This window comes from Callospermophilus lateralis, chromosome 14 (genome assembly GCF_048772815.1).
Source record: "Callospermophilus lateralis isolate mCalLat2 chromosome 14, mCalLat2.hap1, whole genome shotgun sequence".
Classification (NCBI taxonomy): Eukaryota; Metazoa; Chordata; class Mammalia; order Rodentia; family Sciuridae; genus Callospermophilus; species Callospermophilus lateralis.
In genome coordinates this window covers 54,587,120-54,607,510 of record NC_135318.1, presented here as the reverse complement: position 1 = coordinate 54,607,510, position 20,391 = coordinate 54,587,120, and the positions used below count along the sequence as shown (strand labels likewise).

The 20,391-nt window shown below is 33.9% G+C and overlaps 1 protein-coding gene and 1 long non-coding RNA gene across 3 annotated transcripts in view; one reads left to right on the top strand and one right to left on the bottom strand.

The window, feature by feature from the left end:
- Window positions 1-525: 525 nt before the first annotated feature.
- Window positions 526-13,858, bottom strand: Etaa1 (ETAA1 activator of ATR kinase). The gene is made up of 6 exons (XM_076832574.2): window positions 13,523-13,858; window positions 12,279-12,407; window positions 11,972-12,048; window positions 7,242-7,357; window positions 4,991-7,011; window positions 526-881 (listed from the first exon to the last, which is right to left on the bottom strand). Exons 1-6 carry the CDS (start codon window positions 13,743-13,745, stop codon window positions 763-765), a joined length of 2,685 nt encoding a protein of 894 aa, XP_076688689.2. The 5' UTR covers window positions 13,746-13,858; the 3' UTR covers window positions 526-762.
- Window positions 13,151-20,391, top strand: part of LOC143379878 (uncharacterized) — a 138,909-nt gene continuing 131,668 nt past the window's right edge. The window contains exon 1 of one of the 2 annotated variants that reach the window (XR_013088577.2): window positions 13,151-13,272. This is a non-coding gene — a long non-coding RNA (uncharacterized LOC143379878). The remainder of the gene's footprint in view (window positions 13,273-20,391) is intronic. The other variant, XR_013088576.2, reaches the window with a different exon arrangement.

The window sequence follows — 20,391 nt, the reverse complement described above, 5'->3', positions numbered from 1 at the left end:
AAACTGTCTAGGTATCCAAAGAAATCATTCTAACACAACAACAGTTTTAACTTGCCCATGACTTTGAAAATAACTACTGATTTTTCTCATCAATGCAATAAAGCTGGATTGGCCAATGTCTGTTCTGCCAGTTCTAAATGTTAATGACAATATATTACTTATATAGCTAACCCATTCCTTCCCTTTTCTAAGCTAGACTTTTTTTTTTTCCTAAAAATGTTAAAAAGTTTTCAATTTGTATCACATTGTTGAAATATTACACTTCAAGTCTACTTCTAAGTAGGAATTGAAATAATAATTTCCCTACAAATAAACCAAAGTTTTTTATTTCCAATCCAAGCATATTCCTAGGAATATGGAAGTATTAATTAAAAAGTAGAAATGTACAAAAACCTTAAGCAATAGTTACTGAAAATTACCAAAATAGACTATTTAACATAAAAAATTTGAAGCTTTGTATTAGAAGACACATTTTTATAATTACATATTTTTGATGATCTTCTGAAATCACAATATTTAAAACTATAACTAGTTTCCTTTGTATAATCTTAGTACATAATTGCTAACTTTTCAAAACTTTCATATAAATTCTCAAGGAAAGGATTAATTTACCATTGCAAACAATGATTTATTAAATAATAAAGTAGAAGTCCATGCTTTATAAGTAAAAATTTCTCACAGAGAAATCAAGAAAAAAAATTTCCTATCATAGATAGTTATCAATGACCTATAAGTCTTCCAACCGGTATTTCATTAAAGAAATTAAGTGGGAGCTGAATTTACAGATGATGCCTGTGCTTTGGCCATTCTTCGAACCAGTGCTTCTTGTCTTTTTCTCTGAATTTCTTCAGGGGAATATTTCCTATTTTTTTCTTCTTCCTCTAAAAATTAAACAAAATATGTATTAATTTTGTAACTTATAAAGTCATCATCCTCATTTACTATGCTGCGTTAGCTATTAAATCATACTAAACTACTAAATGTAAAATTCCAAGTATATACATATAGATACAAATGTTCTAGGTCAAAAGAAAATCAAGCACTGATGACTTTGTCCCTATTTGAGGCATTTTTCTTCTGTGTGACAAAATTCAATTTGATTGAAAACTGTTTTGTTGATCACCAACAAACAATTCTTATGGATTAATGATATCTAATTCATATAACCTATAAATATATAGATCTTAAACAGGGATTCTAAAAACATTATATGAACTTAAGTAGAAAAGCAGCAAAAACATAATGAATTAAATTAGACATCAGTACCTCAAAGAATGTATTTTATTATAAGATAAGCTATATTTATGTCTATTATAAGATATTTCTCATGTTAAGGGAGGCATTTCACAAAATATACCTTCCTTTCCTGGTATAATGAAAAGAAGAGGAGGATATTTAGGGTAAGAAATATATATATCCCAAGATGATTCTGATGTCTTTTGGTAAGGTAAGTGGCAGATTATCCATCCATAAAAAAATGTAGATAGGACAGTAGATATTTCCCAAGCTAGCTACCTAATGGACTGAAGCTATTTTTTCTTCCCAGAAAAATACTAAAAAATACTTTATGATTAGGTTGACTAATTAGCTAATAATTTAGTCTCACAGTCAAGAAACCAAAGTTCAGAATTTATATACAGTTTACATTCAATTGAGAATAAAGATAGAAAGAAAACAATAATACACATCACCCTAGAAGAATATAACTTCCTGAAATTGATTTTATGACTGGGCTGATATTACGGAAAACAATTTCAAATGATATCAAGTCATACCATGCAAATCTGATTTAGGGAGAGCCATTCATTTTTCCTATCAGCTGTTCCTTTAACTCAACATACAATAAAAATCTACTTGCAAAGTCCAACTATTGCATAGTACTAAGTACTTAGTACTAAAGAGTATTAAGTACTCTTTTAAGTTTGATTTTAAAATAAAGGGTCAGCAAATTTTGTTTCACCATAGGGTTAGGAAATCAACATGTTAATTTTTGAGAAGCATATACTCTATTACAATTGCATAAAATCCTGCATTGTACCATGAAAATACTCATGGATGGTGTGGAAACAAATGATGTGCTGTGTTCAAATAACTTTGTTTATGGCCAAAGAAATATGAATTCAATTTTCAAGTATAATGAAATATTAGTTTTCCTTTGATTTTTTTCCCCTTCAACCATTTAAAAGGTAAAAACCATTTTTAGTGTGCTTGCTATATAAAAAACTATGGCTTGTCCAAATACAGCCCAGAGTCAGTTATCAACTTTGCCTCAAATCCATGAATTAAGTGGATTTTGCTTCAAAGAAATTTCCTGGAGAACAGCTTGCTACACACCAAAGTACAAGTAAGTAGAAACAGAAAACACTGACAAGGCTAATACTAATCAGGAGATTAAGGACAATGGATAAGCTTACAAGAAAAATGGGTAAGGTAAGTGGCAAATTATCCATCCATAAAAAAATAGGATAGTAGATAGGACAGTAGATAGGTGTTTTGAAAAATTCAAATACTCATTAATAGAATTATAACTATATATAAATAAATTTACATTTCTGAAGCATGGTTGTACCTACTGGTATTTTGGGCTATAATATGGAGAAATATTCACTGTCAGTGTTGATAAATAATGTTGAGGTAATTATTTTGGAGGAAAATTTGGTCATCCATCGAAATTCAAATTCTCTTATATCAGGTTTTAAAAAAATTATTAGATATAATCAAATAAGCAACCAGAAATTTAAGTAAAATATTCACTATAGTATTGTAATTACAATAAACTACAACCAACCTAAATTACATCTATATAAAAACAGTTATTATGGTATATCCATAAAAATCATGTATTCATGTAAGCAAATCTTTACGTACTAACAGGAAAAGATGGCTATAATTTGTTAAATAAAGGCAAAAGCAAGTTGCCAAATAGTGGGCATATAATTCCATCTATTTAAATGTGCATGCACGTGTGTACACAAACACCTTCTTTAAATCCACAGAAAATGCTTCATGATGTATATTGAATATATATGAACAGTGGTTTCCTGTGATAAAATAATTTGGAAAACGAGAAGTTGAAAAGACTTGTTATTTCAAGTTATTCTATACTTCTTTCTTTCTTCCTTTTTAAACAACTAGCAGATTATTGGTATAAGCTAATACAAAAGACTTAAATAGAAATATTGTAGCAGTAATGTCAACAAAAGCATTACTCAGAATCTAAATGACAAAAATGATCTAATGTCAAAAGAAACAAAAAGCTCATTCATAAGCACCAATCAGCATAAAAGTATGAGTTAGCTTCAAGTGAGGAAGCGTGATTAAAAAAATCTGTAATTATAAGTCAGCGTAATAATGCTATAAAAATAGTTAGCATCCCAGATAAAGTAAATAATTCTGGGTAGATAGAAACACATTGCATATTAAAGGATAAATGGAAACAAGGCAGGTAGATTTCATGTATGGTATGGAGGATGCTGTTTTGATGAAAAAAACATTATACAAAAACATCAGGCTAGGAAAGAGCACTGGCATTAAGAACCACAAATAGTTAATGCTGGACATATTCCCTCATAGAAAATATAATAGTATCAGTGAATAACAGGCTTTTAACATTATATTGCATGATGTTCATCCAGATATTGATCAGGCATCTTCTAAGTGACAGATGCTGTGGCAAGCCTAAGTATTACAGAAACTAAATATTTAATTGCAACTGGTGATAAAAAGAATGAAAGAATTAAGAAATGGTAGAAAACAAAGAAAAGACTCACTTATAGACTCTTCAAGGAAGTGCTCTGCAACATATATGTTGAAACAATAAAAGGGTGGGGTGGTGGGGTCAAATTTGGAAAGGCATTGTTATAGTCAAAGGAATAGCATGATCTAACTTCTTTTTTTTTTTTTTAGGGAGAGAGTGAGCGAGAGACAGAGAGGGAGAGAGAGAGAGAATTTTAATATTTATTTATTTTTTTAGTTCTCGGCGGATACAACATCTTTGTTCGTATGTGGTGTTGAGGATCGAACCCGGGCCGCACGCATGCCAGGCAAGCGCGCTACCGCTTGAGCCAGATCCCCAGCCCATGATCTAACTTCTTGATCTAGGAAAGAACCTATTCTGTTTGAAAAACTGAAGAGTTGGTATAGCTGAACCTTAGTAAATAGACAGGTTAAGGAGACATAATTCAGGACTTTTTAGATCTCAGCGTAAAGTTTAGATTTTATTTGAAATACGATGGGCAGCCATTGACAATTGTTTTACACACAGAAATGTCATGTGTGCCTATCTGGTTTTAAAAAGACTATTCTGCTATTTGGAGACTAAAACTGAAGGGGAAAACATAAAAATAACTACAGTAATCTAACAAGAAATGTATTCTTGGATAAAAGTGGTAGTGATAGAGATTGAGAAAGATGGGCCATCTGTAGATACGATTTTTAAAGCATGATCAAAGGAATTTAATGACAGATGGAAGAGGTGAGGAAAAGAGGAACTGAAGAATTGAAAATGACAGATAGCATCAAATAAGTAAATCACCATTTTAACCATTACAAATAGCACTGAGGTTTACATCAGATATTATACTAGTAAAGGTGTTTAATTAGAAAGTTCCAAAATGCCAACTATTGTTCACTGTTCTACTAAAAGTAGGAGTAAGATTAAGTTTTAAAACAATGAAATACTTAATAAATAGCTTATTAAATACATACAATGTTAAACCTAACATTTTAATATATATACTTTAAGAAATAATTCATAAGAAATAATTCATAAATTGTTCAACAGAGTACCTGGTATATGTTGGTCATTATAAGTAATGGAAAGAACAAAATGCAATCTTCTGAAAAATAAACCACCTATACTTCATATATTTAGCATAAAGAATTACTTAAAGAATTCTAGTTAAAAACCATAGTTTTACCTCATATACCTCTGTCAAAACAACAAATAACTAGTTTTACTACTTTTAAAAGCAAACTATTTCATACATACCTTTTGAAGATTGTTTCAAAGATTCAGAAATTTTCACCAAAGACATATGCTGATCAGCTTCCCCAGGTATTGAATTCACAGTTTTCTTTTTCTCCAAATCTTGTGTAATTTTGGTAGTAGACATACTTGTTTCTATACAATTTTGATTAAGCTGACAAAGAATCTGAGGATTTTTTGTCTTTGCAAAAGTATACTTTGAAAATCTAACTGCTTTGTTAAACTCACTTTGTGATTCATCTGTTAGGGGCCTAAGGGAAAGTTGCTGGGTAATCAGTTTCTTCTTATTACTAGCAATTACTGGGCTCACATAATTTGAATTCACATTCAGACTTGAACTTCCTGCAAAAACTGATTTAGAACTGGGCACTTGCATTAGAACATCACTGTTATTCCTATACATATGCAGATTATTCATCTGACAATTTGAGTTCTTAGAGTACATAGTCAAGTTTGTTGTAGTACCCCAAAATTCTGAAGAATTTCCACTCATTTCCCTTTTCTCCATCTTCACTGATTTATTTATTTGTGTGCCAACTGTCAAGGAAGATGTCTGCACTGTAATGCTGCCCAGATTCAAATGATTTGATTGCGTCAACTGACTTCCTTGTTTAGATGTAGTAGATATATTTTTCGCTCCATGTTTGGAACTATCATTGATCCCAAGTATACTTTCTGATGTTTTATTGTCCTTTAAAATGTCCTGTTGCTGAGTTAGTCTTTCAATATCATCACATGCTTGATACAACAAATCATCATCTACATTATCTGCTTCCCAAGAAGTCTCTAATTGATGACATGTTTCAAAAATTTCATTGGCAAGTGATGGATCATTCCAATCATCAAAGAAAGAACCTAACTTTGATGCATTAGTCTGATCTGGTTTATTAACAACTGTTTCACAGTCCAAAGTTGAAGAGCCAAAGGGATCAATATTAACAGGTGCTTTGAAAGACTGATCAAAAATGGGCTTATTTTTTTGTTCACTGGAATGTTTTGTGTTCAAAGCAGACTTCTTTTCAGAAGTATTTACATTAGAAGTAAAATTGATACAGATATCTTCGTTTACTTTTGACAGATTAGATGTAACTGCACAATTTTGAGTTTTGTCTTGACTAACAATTTTACTTGAAGATTTCATTTTATTTCTAGTGGATGATAATTTGCTTGATTTATCATTTGGATTTGATGAAAATCTGTATTTTCCAGCATCTATTAGTTCTCTGTTATGTGTTTTTGAAGGTAAATCTTGTAATACTTCTGAATCTCCTAACTTGGCATCTAGACTTTCATTTGTTCTTGATGTACTTCCACCATATTCACTAGTAAAGGTATAAATTCCCTTATGATCAGTAACCTGGGCAGTTTTAGAAGGAAAAAGTTCAGCTTCAACATTTTGCATAACAAAGGGTTCATTACTTAGTAATTTTTCCCAATCATCCTCCAAATCACTGGTGGTTAATGTACCAATGGGCTTACTAGAAGCTTCTGGCTCTTTACTATAGGGAGTCACACATGATTTTGTCATTATGGAAGGATCTACCTGTGGATAAAGTGAATCTTGGGTTTTACCTGGCAGTTTTTCAGTGACCAGAGTACCATTAATAATGATTTTCTCCTCTTTCAAAGCATTTTTTCTAGTGTTCAAAAAAGCATCTGCCAGATCTTGGCTTAACTGCCCACTACATTTCTGGGTAGAATCATCAAAAAGGGCATTAAAGGCTGCTTCAGCATTTTGGTCAAATGGCTTCTGACTACTGCTTTGATCATCTGCCACAGATATTCTGGTGTTTCCTTTCATTGGCTTCTTTATTATGGTATTATCTATAATTGGAACTACATCACGTAAGGGATGCATCTGTACATAATCATTACAACTATGTGAAGTCTCTGCTTTTGAAATCTCCTGGATAAAATCATGATTCCTCTTGTTTTGCTCTTGAGCCACATCTAGCTCTTCCATATTTTTATCAAATTGTTCAGCCAATTTCATAAGTTCTTTTTCTCGATATTGTGTTTTTAACCTATTAAACATTAAAAAATTATAATTAAGCAATATTCTATGTCATTAGAATCAATTGTTATTTAAGATAATTGTTATTTAGTTAAAATGCCAAAATTTAACACAATTATTCTAACTCTAAAATTTTACATGTCAAAACTAAAGAAATTTTGTTATTTGATATTTTCACAAAAACATTATTAAAAATATTTCTTCAGTGAGTCTTAGAAAAGCTGAAAAGTATGAACTCACTTTGTACGGCTAACTTTTACTCTTGATTTTTCTTGCGCTACACTGGGAGTACAAGGAATAGCAGCTGCACCAATCCACATGCCCAGCATGGAGTTTGTTGTTGGCTTCTTCTCATCCTTTGACAGAGGGAGGAAAACAGGCGTGAAGGTGTACTTACACACTAAGCATACATACACACACAAGGAAAAAGAAAGAGTGTTCATGTGCAAAAGTGAGGGAGAAGAAGAAAAGAAAAATCAAAACTAACTACTTTAAATTATTTTCCTAAAGCAATAAATTCTGGTGAAGTGAGTTATAAACAAACCCAAACACAATCAGAAGTTGGAGAATGGCAACAACAAATTACAAGAAGTGATCCATTTATGTTTTAGAGAGTAAAAAATTTTCACAATTAAGAATTCAAATAACCCAACCAATAAATGGGCCAAGGACCTGAAGAGACACTTCTCAGAAGATGATGTATAATCAATCAACAAACACATTATAAAATGTTCATCATCACTAGCAATTAGAGAAATGCAAATCAAAACCACTCTAAGATCTAAGATTTCATCTCACGCCAGTCAGAATGGCAGCCATTATGCATACAAACAACAATAGTGTTGATGAAGATATGGGGAAAAAGGTACACTCATACACTGCTGGTGGGACTGCAAATTGGCGCAGTCAATATGGAAAGCAATATGGAGATTTCTTGGAAAATTGGGAATGAAACCACCATTTGACCCAGCTATCCCTTTCCTCGGTCTATACCTAAAGGACTTAAAAACAGCATACTATAGGAACACAGCCACATCAATGTTTATAGCAGCACAATTCACAATAGCTAAATTGTGGAACCAACCTAGATGCCTTTCAATAGATGACTGGATTAAAAAAATGTGGTATATATACACAATGGAATATTACTCAGCAATAAAAGAGAATAAAATCATGGCATCTGCAGGTAAATGGATGGAGATACAGAAGATAATGCTAAGTGAAGTTAGCCAATCCCAAAAAACCAAATGCCAAATGTTTTCTTTGATATAAGGAAACTGATTCATAGTGGGATAGGGAGAGGGAACATGGGAGGAATAGATGAACTCTAGATAGGGAATAGGGATGAGAGGGGAAGGAAGGGGGCATGGGGTAATTAATGATGGTTGAATGTGATGATCATTATTATCCAAAGTACATGAATGAAGACACGAATTGGTGTGAGGATACTATGTATATAACCAGAGATATGAAAAATTGAGCTCTATATGTAATAAGAATTGTAATGCATTCCGCTGTTATAAATAAAAATAAATAATAAGTTAAAAAATTATTTTTAAGAAATTATTTTTCAAATTTATATCTAATATATGAATGTAAAAGCGTATTTTTATCAAAAAAAAAAAAACTCAAGATACTTCTTAAAAAATGTCTTTGTTATTAGGAAGCAGCAATCTGTGGTACTGTTATCATAATTAAAAATGAAGAGATACATAGGTGATTTCTTTCTATGGTATCTGATCGTCCAAATTTTCCTTATCCCCATTATACTTTATCTAAAGTTGGGCAATTTCTGTTGACCAAAATTGAGAACACTTAGAATTAATGTCAGAATTAAGAGATAAGAGCAGAGTCAGAACTAATGCTAAGAATGAGGTAGGGATAAGAACAAACTAACCAGGATAAAATCTAGGAAAAAGTCATTTTAAGTATGTATAATTTGCTATATTTTTTATTCACTTGATCAAACAAAAAGAGAATGAGCTTTATGTATTAATTGCAAACTAAATCAATAAATCAAATTCATAAATCAGGTTTTACTATATTTATTAGGGTAACTAGAATGAACACAAGTAATCATCACATAAAGTTAAAAAAATAAAAGTCTATGGCTAGATTATAGGGTACTCACAGACAATGAATCCTCCTATGATAACTTAGTATCAATCCAGCATAGTGCTAAACACAAGAAAATGCCATTTTTTCTATAAGTAAATTGAAAGCAACCCTATGACTTGGTACTTCAACATAGTCAATGAATCAATAAGCTATTTTTCTTAATAGATTATTGAACCTAACTGACTTTAGCTTTGCAAAATACTCAAGAAAATCAGTGTCACTTTTGGACTCAGATTTCCCATTTTGTTTCCACAATCTTGAATTTAAGGAAATAATATTCTTAATGACTTAATTATGAACTCTGTTCATTTTCCAAGTAATTTTAAATTAATTTACTTCTCAAAAATTAAGTTATGAAAAGTTTATGTGCCACTCCACCTTATGTATGTGTCAGAAGTCCTTTTTATGATTGTATACTATTTGTAAGTATTACCTTTTAAACTTATTATTAATAATTATATACTTATTGATTAACAACTACAATTTAGGTGCCCAATAAGATAGCTAAATATTACTGCAGTTCATCCTAAAGAATATACTGTGTAAAGCTGTATAAATGATAGAGAAGATATACACCACCCAGTAATAGCACTGTATAAAAAGTTAATGCTGCAGGAAGCAAAATGACTAATTAAAATGAAATGCAAATTTTAAAAAAAGCTGTCTCTAAAAACATTAGTGGGAAATTAAACAATGATTTGAGAATAACTCACCTAAAAATAAACAACATAAAGATGTGTCATTCTGAGAACATGACAAGTTTTTTAAGAGACCATGATGTTATCAAAGATTTATACACTTTAAAGTGCTCAGTCGAAGAGGGTAATATTTATAAGCAACTAATTTCACTGTAGTTTTTTTTTTTTTAAACAAGTTACCACTTGTGTACTATTGCCATTTCTTTATGTGAGCTATTATTTCCAGTCCTTTTAGGTAAAGGATTCAATAATTTACTCAACTATATTTTTATAATTATTTAGGCTGGCCAGCCCAAACACATTTTATTATGCTTCTTTCATGTGAAACTCACAATTAGTGAAGATCTATTGTTAACTTATAGAGTAAGTAGTATTGTGGCACAAATGCTATTTAATGAACTGTATGTAAAATGAATTTCTATGACATGCCAAATGTGGAATGTGGAGCTAGTAGCAACAAAGTTGTTTTGACTGTGCTAGCTGTAATTTTGGATATTTTATAGCTGCTAAGAAAAAATTTATTTCCTGTCTTCTCCACCTAGATGATGGTGATTCTTGATAACCACATTTTGGGCCAGTGCCATCTATTGTCTGTGGTTAACATACAGTAACTATTCAAGGAGAAGTTAGGAAAAAAATACAATCACTTCAGAGAAGACACAGAAAAAACTGGATGATCTTTGGATTTAAACATTGTTAAAGTTCAGAATGGTTTGGGCCTTTGCTTCCTAGTAATAGTGATAGGACTGATATGATGAATATTAGTTGCTGGATAAATTTGTGTCAAATGACTTAAACTTATATTTCTATTTCAGTCAAGCAGTGTAAGAATTGAAATAACAACAACAAAAAAAGCCTCTTGAAGATGGTTCTTTTACAGTAAAAAATTAAATGATCACAATTAACATCTTACATTTATAGTGTCCTAATTTATAAATAATTTTTATCTAATTTTCATAATGATCCAATGAAGAGAGCAAGACAAGCAAAGATTCTGTTTATGGCAAAATGAGACTGGAGAGCTTAAATGACTTGCTTAGGGTCACACAGCATATCAGAGGCTGAATGAGGACTAAATGTAAATCCAGTTCTCTTTCCACCTTTAAAGTATTTCTTAGTCATCTTGTAAGCCAGGGAGTATTAAGAAGATAAATTTCAGTGGGGAAAAGTTTTATTGTAGGTTGTAAACAAATGCAAAAAACAAAAATATCACAAAAGTTAAAATTCATATTGTCTTATTCTATCATTTTAGTACCTTGAAAAATGTTGCCATATATTGTTAAACAAAACATTAAAGACAAAATACAAACCAAGCCCTGGTCAAAATTATTATTCATAAACAGGAGGGTACATGAGGGTAGAAAACATGGTAGAATGAGATGGACATCATTACCCTAGGTACATGTGGGACTGCACATATGGTGTGATGCAACATTGTGTTCTTTTTTTCAAAACATGCCTTTCAGAAATAGAACCAGAGAAAGGAAATGTTGTGCTGCAGTTGTGTACAATGAATCAAAACACATTCTGCTGTCACATATACCCAATTAAAATTTAAAAAATTAATTAAGAAAATAAACATAAACAGGGATTTGACTAACTGCAGACTAAAAATGTTTGGAAAAAAAATCTGCATCTATACAAAGCAGTAGTACAGACTTTTTTCTTGTCATCATTCCCTAAGCAATACAGTATAACAACTATATTTGCAGTATTAGGTATAAGTAACCTACAGATGATTTAAGGATTATAGGAGTGGCTAGGGTTTCAACTCAGTTGTAGCATACTTTTCTAGCAGGTGTGAGACCTAAGGGGAGGAAAGGAGAGAGAAGGAAAAGGAAGTAAATGGGAAGATATACAGAGGTTATTTTTAACAGTACACCATTTTATATAAGGGACTTTATTATCTAAAGATTTTGGTATCTGTGGGAGGATCCTAGAACCAATACCTCATGGATTCTAAGGGATGTCTACATTACCAATTTTATACTATGTTCTTTTTTTCAAAACATGCCTTTCAGAAATAGAAAAGATAGAAGTTATCTTTGCTGCTGTATTTGGAAAAGACATTTTTCATATAAATGAACTGAACAAGACCTAGGTGCACAAATTTTCCAATACTTTAAGATAAATTATAAAACTATTGATATTTACCTGAGGAGCAATACGATTAACAATGTCTGATATCTCATCACTACCTGTGGTGTAAATCTTTTTTTTTCTTCCTTTACCTAAAGAAACAAAAACATTTTATAAATTTTAAACCAAAAAACTTAATTTTAAAAAATGATTTTAATTAGTATGGCTTAGATGAATATGCACCGACAACATCAGATATAAAAATGAAATAAATTCTCAAAAAAAAACTGCTGTATAAAAGTTCCTGATGCTACCTGAAACTTTATAAATTTTAATCATTTATCAAATATTTATCCACATAAAAATGTTAATAACAAATTACCTAACTGTTTTGTCATTGGAGAATTCTGATCCCAAAAGATATCATTCTGTCCATCTGGATCATTTGGAGAACTGAAGGTACATGAAAACAAATCCATTTTCAGCACTCTCTGTGGTGTTTCATGCCTTTCTATACAAAATATTGTTAAATAACAATTGTTGCATGTTAAAGCATTGTTTTATTTCATAATATCACAGTCAAATAATAGCTTACTTTTTATAGTTCAATATAAAATTTTCTCATAACAATATTACTTTAACCAAAATTGAAATGTTTGGCATAAAAATCCACATTAAGACTTCATAAACTTATCACTACGAATAGCAAAAATTTTTAGGTATTTTGGTACCTCTGTGAATGTAAAATAGTGTATAACCTAGTTTCTCCATTCATTACAAAACTGGGCCTGGAAGACTCTGGAGAACCACTTGTAATTCACATATACACTTCCAAAATGTATCCCAACAGAAACTTCAGTAAAAGTCTTTTAGCCACCTTTCACCAATTTTATCAAACTTCCATTAATTATTCCCCCACCCCCACCCCAAGAAAAAATTCGTGATCATTTTTTGGGGGAAGTTTTGTCTACAATCACTTAATATAATCTGGGCTTGATTCCCGAGTTGCTTTATTGGGAGTTCATTAAAGCCCATGTAAAGTAGCCAACGCCGTATTTTAAGAACACGCTCTCGGAAAAGGCTTTTATGTAAGTTTTGCTCTTAATATAGTTATGAATAGGTCTTTCAACATGGTACACAGCATGGAAGGGGCCCTTCCTTTCCTTCTCTAAGGGATGTTCCAGCAAGCAACTTCCGGTTTCTTCAAAATCTTGCGGGTCAACCCCTTCTCTAAAGCAAGTCGGGTCAAAATAAAAAGTTTAAAGGGAACAATTCCCCCGGGAACACGCTGCAGGCACTAGATCGGGCGACTGATTCTAGTTTCGCCATTGCTGACCGGAAGGCAGCCTAGGAACTAGCAGTCCTCCTGCAAACAGGTAAACCGCAGCGCCCCTTCCCGTGGTGGGGGCGGTCCCAAATGGCAGAGCCGAGCTCACACTGGGGGTCCAAACATTCGGGGGCGCGGTGGAGGGTCATTTTTGGAGTAGCCTAGGGAGAGGCTCACAGAAAGAAAAGACACTGTCGGAATCCACCCCCACCCCCACCCCCCCATTTTGCGGTTAATTAATGACTGGGCCGTGGAGCTGCAAGGCCGAAGGCGGGCCTGCAGCGCTGCCCACGTCTCACCCTCGGGGTTACTGTTAATGCACGAAGCGGGTGCTGGACGCTGCTCTTGCTGCCACACCGGCCCGGGAGGGCCTTCCCAAGCCCCGCGGAGAACCGACCCGCGGGCCGACTTTCGCCGCCTGCTCCCGGGCTCGACCACCGAGCTGCAGTCCTCTGTCGCCGCCGTTTTACGCGGCGTGTTCTTCGGGGCACTGCTGTCCCCATATTTCCTCCGCCGACTCATTCCTACGACCTCCCCCCACTCCACCAGACGTTTCTTTTCACATTTTGCAACGGAAGGAACCGAGCAACGGCACTATAAACCAGACTCCACGCCAACGGCCGCCGCCATCTTGGCCGCTGGGGCGCGCGCAAGAGGCTGCCGCTCATTGGCTGCGTCCGTGTGAGGGGACGGAACCTTGGAGGTTCCGGTTGCGCGCGCTTTCGCAGCTGGGACCTGAGCCTGCTCTGGGCCGGGGGAAGGTCTAGCCTCAGACGCTTCGCACTGAAAGGAACCCTAGCGGTGGTGGTCCAGCCCAAGTAGCTGAGAGTAAACCATGAGGTAGAAAGGAGATTGAATTCATTCGCAGTTTTCTAAAAATTGAATTTATAACTAAAACTACACATTGCACAGCTTCAGATTATTATGAGTTTTAGGATTTGCTAAGAAGAGGAACCAGGTATGGACTAGAAATAAGTAAAACTAATTTTTCCTAGATGATATGTATCAAGAAAAATGAAAGAAACAGTTATTAAAAATTTAATCAAGTTGCTGGGTGCAAAAAATAAATATTTAAACAATTATGCTTTGATAGATTAGCGACAAAAACTGAAGTTTTAAAGAATTGTGGTTTATAATAGCATATGAGAACAAATAACTAGGAATAAATTTAACCAGAGATTGAAAGAACTACAAAAAGTTTTTGAAAGAAATTGAAAATCTAAATAAACCAAGGGTGTAATATGGGTTCTAAAACTATTGTTAAAATATTGTTCTAGAGAAGAAGCATCTCCAAAAAAGGGTCCAAAGAGTCCCTGCAGAGAAGGGGCACCTTGACTCAGGACAGTGGGGTTCTCTGTAGGTGTGACAGAAAAGAATTTCAGCATAGGCCAGTCAAGCATAGACACATAGACAGGTTTATTTAGGCAAGTGTATACATATTGAAGGAAGAATGAGGGCAATCCGAAGAGAGAGATCTTTGTGGGTAAAGGAGGAATACACTTTCAAGGGAGAATATGGACTATCTTGAGAGTGAGAGACATGTTTGGGTTTGGGGGTTCCCAGCTCTTTTAAAGGAAACTTGGCGATGGGTTGGCATGGGAATTTACCCAGGAATGATATCAGTTCTGTGATCTCAAAATGGTTTCTGGTGATCTGGTCTGTTTTGGGATCCTCAGGCTGATGTGATCTTCATTATCTGATCAGAGCTAGAAATTCCCTAAATTATAGGTTTTCAAGATATTATGCTTAATGTGTTTATTGGGTGCAACAAAGTAGACTTACAGATTTCCCAGGGATTTGGGAATAAGGGGCCTGAAAGAGTGATTGGCTTGGGAAGTGACAAGTCTGGAAAAGTATGCAGAACTTCAAATTAATATCTTTTTTTCTTGTCCTCCTTTTATGTCTCCTTTCTACCTGTTTATTATTTCTTCTATCATAACTCAAGTTCTTCCCAAATTGTTCTATAGGTTCAGGGTAAATACATTCAGAATCTCAGCAGGGTTGTGTGTGCATGTGTGTGTGTGTGTGTGTGTGCACAATATGATGATTATTGTAAAATTTATATGAAAATGCAAAGTACCAAAAATATCCAAGAAACTCAACCTCTTGAAGAATTCTGAAATTGGATATATATATATATATATATATATATATATATATATATACCAGGTATCAAGACTTAGATGCAGTTATGATAGTTAAGACAGTTTTATAATGGTAAAAGGATGGACAAGTGAAACAGAATAGATCACCCCAAAACAGACTTCCACACAAATGAAGGCTTGATTTAAGACAAATATGAACCTCCTGAATAACGAGAAAAGGATTTTTAAAAATAAATAATACTTGGTTAATTTGAGATTGACATGGAAAAGGGGAAAAAAATGACCCCTACCTCAAACCATATCCCTAAATGACATGCAAATTGACTACAGATTTAATGGTGAAAGATAATTTTGTTATTTTATAAGATGATATAAATGTTTTCATGACAGTAAATGAATTTTAAATAGAACAAAGATCACAACACTAAGGAAAATAGTTATAAATTCAACTACCTTAAATTATAACTTGAAAGCTTCTTTTCAGAGAAGGGTGACATTATAGAGAACAAAAGACAAGGCACAGATTGGGGAAGATATTTGTAAGTTATATAATTAAGGGTCCATATATAAGCTATATAAAGAACTAATGGATAAAAAATATGGGATGACACTTGAGCAGGCTCTTCACAAGAGAAAAACCTGAATATTCAACAAACTTGTAGAAAGGTGCTCAACTCCATTTTTAATCAAGAAAATGGGTAAAGGAGGAATACACTTTCAAGGGAGAATATGGACTATCTTGAGAGTGAGACATGTTTGGGTTTGGTGGTTCCCAAATGCAGGTGAAATCCATAATAGAATGGTTAAAATTAAAAAAAAATCAGACAAAATTGGTATCAAGGAAGTAAGACAATGGAAATTATCACATACTGCTGGTGAGAGTATAACTTGGTACATCAACTTTGAAAAACAATTTTTGATCAACCAAGTACACTTCTTATAGGTCTACTCGGTCTGTTTGAAGAAAAAAAGCAAGATCATAATTATGTCATTATATTTACATTATTTTATACAGAATTTCAGGTCCAAAGGTACAAAATAAGTGGGGCTTTTGTTTGTTTGGCTTGTTGGTTTTGTTTTTTCAATCTTATATTATTATAAGTTTCAATCCTAAATGCACCTAGGTGAGTATGAGGCTCATTTTTCCTCAATCCTGTCCTATAAGCAATTGTAGTTAAAACCACCTACCATGCTTAACTGCTTCATCAAGAGCCTCTGCTACCCAGATGCCTGAGTCCAGCCAGGTGATTCCAATCAGGTAAAAATGATCAGACTAGGAGTGAGCACCTGACTTAAGTAATCTCTATGTTCACATCCATCTCTGACCATCATGAAAAGTTATATTGAGATAATAATTTTCTCTTGGAAATTTAAAGTAAGAATTTGTTAGAGAGCTGTGTGCAAAACCAAGGAGTGCAGAAATAATAGAGAAGCCTGCTAAGAGTGGTACAGAAAGAATTATGCAGATTGAGGACCACTAGAATATCTGTTGATGCTGCACTCCTTGAAACCCAAACGGCCATTTAGCTACAATGTTCCACAGATAACTTCTGTTGAAATTCTAGTTCTTTTTTCTTTCAAGGTATACTTTTGCAGTCAACCTTCCTTTTCTTGGGGTAGCTAATACCAGTAGTTCTTTATTCTTTATGTACAAAACAAACAACAACAACAACAACCACCACAAAATACAAAACCAAAACAGGAAAAACAAACAAACAAACAAAAGCCAACAGGATTAGAATGAAAGGTTATTCTCTAATTGTTTATTCATTCTCATTAGAGGCATGAATTGGGAACAAAGAAATGGCCAGCTACAAAATACTTAATTTTTAAATGCTGCTTGCCAGTAAAATGCCAAAATTCCTTATGGATATGATGATTGCTGTCATCTTTTATGAAGTCACAGTTATGAATGATTTGAGCTGCTTTTTAAAATAAGACAGAATATTATCTTGAGAAGTTCAAAATAAAATGTAAGAGAATCCCAAGATGGAGTCAAGACTTACAATATTTTAGTGAATTATTTGAACCTGAGTCAAATCATAGTGGTTACTGCCTGTTATCTGAAATCATTATTTGCATTTTTTTTGGCTCAGTTATTTTATACAGACATAAAAATTAATGAAATAAAAATTGTTTTTTTTTTTGTGGGGATAGTCCATTTTCCTGTTTTTGAAATAGAGACATTTCCAGATTTTTGATTTTTAGAATCTCCAAAATATGAGAAAATTTCTGTGACACAAATATGAGGCTGAATGTTATTCACCCTCTATTTTATCAATTTCCTCAACCTCAGAACTTACTGTAATACACTTCCTATATTATCCATAAAGCAGAGGGGGACAGAAAAACACCATGTCCCCAAATGTTTCTGTTCCCCCAAAACTAACCACAGTAAGAGAACAATGAAAGCAAATCTGGGCCAGAAAGTGCAGATACATACTATCGTGAAGGTCACTGGCTTTCTCTTATGCACACTGGGAACTAGGGCAAGTTAGTGTTATCTGTTAAAAGCTGCTTTCTTGCATGTACATCAGGTTATTTCTTTCTTGAGACGCTGGTCAGGCAAGCAGACTAAGCAAGCTAATGCTGATGATGTCACTGCTTCTGCAGCCTAGCAGATAAAACTCTCTGAGTGTAAAAGAGTACAGAACTGAGGGCATTGTGGAAAGGACATGTCATTTGTCCAGCCAGCAGCCACTGGACTAAACACCATGAGGGAGAGAAGGCAGTACTTGCCAAAGCACTGTGAGGGAGAGAGGCGCTGTTAGCTTGTCACCACTAAACTCTTCTTGGAGCAGTCACTGATCTTGTGTAAGCTTTCTCCAATAAATCATGTGTCTCCCGTGCTATTTTCAGGCACTGTCTTTGGCCTGTCTACAACCTACAGCACTGCCCTGACGCAAATGGGCTGTGGACACTTCCCTTGCCAGCCTCCAACTTTAGATCGTCATGACCTTTGTTTTCTCAGCTTCTACACCACAGCTATATTGGAGAGGTTCCCATCTGCACCACCGTCAATCTCTAGTCATCAGCTGAGTTTTCAAAGTCAGATAAAAGTGTCATGAATCAGTTCATGCTTCCATCCTGGCCAAATAGACTCCAAATTTCTACCACTTTCTACAGAGTCCCCTTCCAGCTCAGATTGTCCCTTCATTAAAAAACTCTTTATATCATACTTCCCTAATGGGGGGGGGGATAAACTATGAGATATAAAATCCCTCATTAAGATTTTACAGAAGAATGTTTATCATATCTTAATTTTGATCATGGTAGAATGTATCTAACTGTAAATCCAACCAAACAAAAAATCACAAAATAACTGCATTCTTACAGGTTAAGTTAAAGGCAAAGGAGTCTACACAACAACACTACAATTAGAACAAGGTTCTAATCCTAAATTTGTAAACAGAAGCCCTAGATGGAATTTTCCCACACGAGCAGCATCAGAATAAGTGTCATTGAAAACTTGCTAGAAATCTGTTTGGGGTCCCACTGTAGATTTACAGGATAACAATCAGTGTGGGTCCAAAAATATGAAAGTTTACAAACTCTCCAGCTGCTTTGGATGCTCCTTTAATGTCTTAAGAATCCCTGATTGAAACCATTTTCTTTCTAAAAGCCAAATACAAATTTTAAAAATGTTTTATAGGTGCTGAGAAAATGGGCTCATCTTTAAAAAATGTAACATTCACATTCTTACTATATTAACAGCTCATGTAAAAATAATAGTTTGTGTAACAAAGTAAAACAATGTAATGTGGTATAGGAGAAAAGCAGTTATGCATCCTTTATATACTATACATATACACATAAGCACTTCCTCATTTCAAAGGAAATATTTCAAATATTGACTATATTTATTTCTGGATTATGGCCTTTGACCAATACTCAATTTTAAACTTTTTTTTCTCCCAAGTTATCTACAATGAAGATGCTTTTAAAACCAGAAGAAAAACATGCACAAAATATTGTGTATTAGGCATACAGATAAAAAATACAGATGCAAGTGTTTCATTACTAAAAATGGACATATAAGAAGTCTTACATAAAATTTCATAATGGAATAAAAAAGATCTGCAGTGCTTTCAGCAATCACTATACAATATCCAATATGTTCCCTGAAATCTTCACCATAATTAAAATAATGAGCTTATCCACTCCCTCAAAACTTTTTGATGCCCTTTCTATTATTTTTGTTTATAATATGTAAGTTGATAAAATTTACTTTTTATTAATGGTCATATTTAACGAACAGCTCCCCAAATCCCTAAAAGTTTAACAGTAAACTTTGATGAGTCAGTTAGAGCATACCATTGGTTCTACTAACTTTCATTATACTGTGTCCCATTGAAATAACTTCAGTTTCTTTGACATTAAGCCTCTCAATTCAGGGGTTGAGCTCAGACCTAGATCTCGTGAGTCCTCTGCTGTAGATGATAGCTTTAAAATGAAGCTCAACTGTAAATGTTAAAGGAGAAGAAAGCCTGGGACAATTTAGTAGGGCAGAGAAATTAGGAGGTTTCTGGGTGAGGCAGCTTCACCATAGAAAGGGACCCTTTCTAACTAAGTCACCCTTGGGAGCTGAGTCTCTGAATGTCAGTAAGAGGTCAGAAGCAGGTTATCAATTTTGGGGAAGGGCATAATTTTGAACACTGTGCTTTCTGCAAGGACCACTTAGCAATAGCACTAATTGAATCTAACTCCACTGGTCATTTCAGATATCAACCCCCATCTGGCCTATATCTACCCAGGAATAATGGCTGTGGGTGTCATAGAGGCAATTTGAAAAGACATTTACCTCTACTGCTTTATGTGAAATCTTGCGAGGAAAAAAAATCCTGAGCAGCCCCAAAATATCTTATTCAGGGTTAATAACTTTCCCCTGGTCATAATGGAATCATCTATGTGTTTTTGCTTTTACGAATACCAGAAAGATGACCTGATTTTAAAGCTTGCCCTTGACTCTTCTTCAAATAGCAGGATCCAGATCATTCATTCTGTCACCATAATTTTAACTTAAAACACTCCTAAGCTATGCCTGAAACTTTTACAAATTTTCT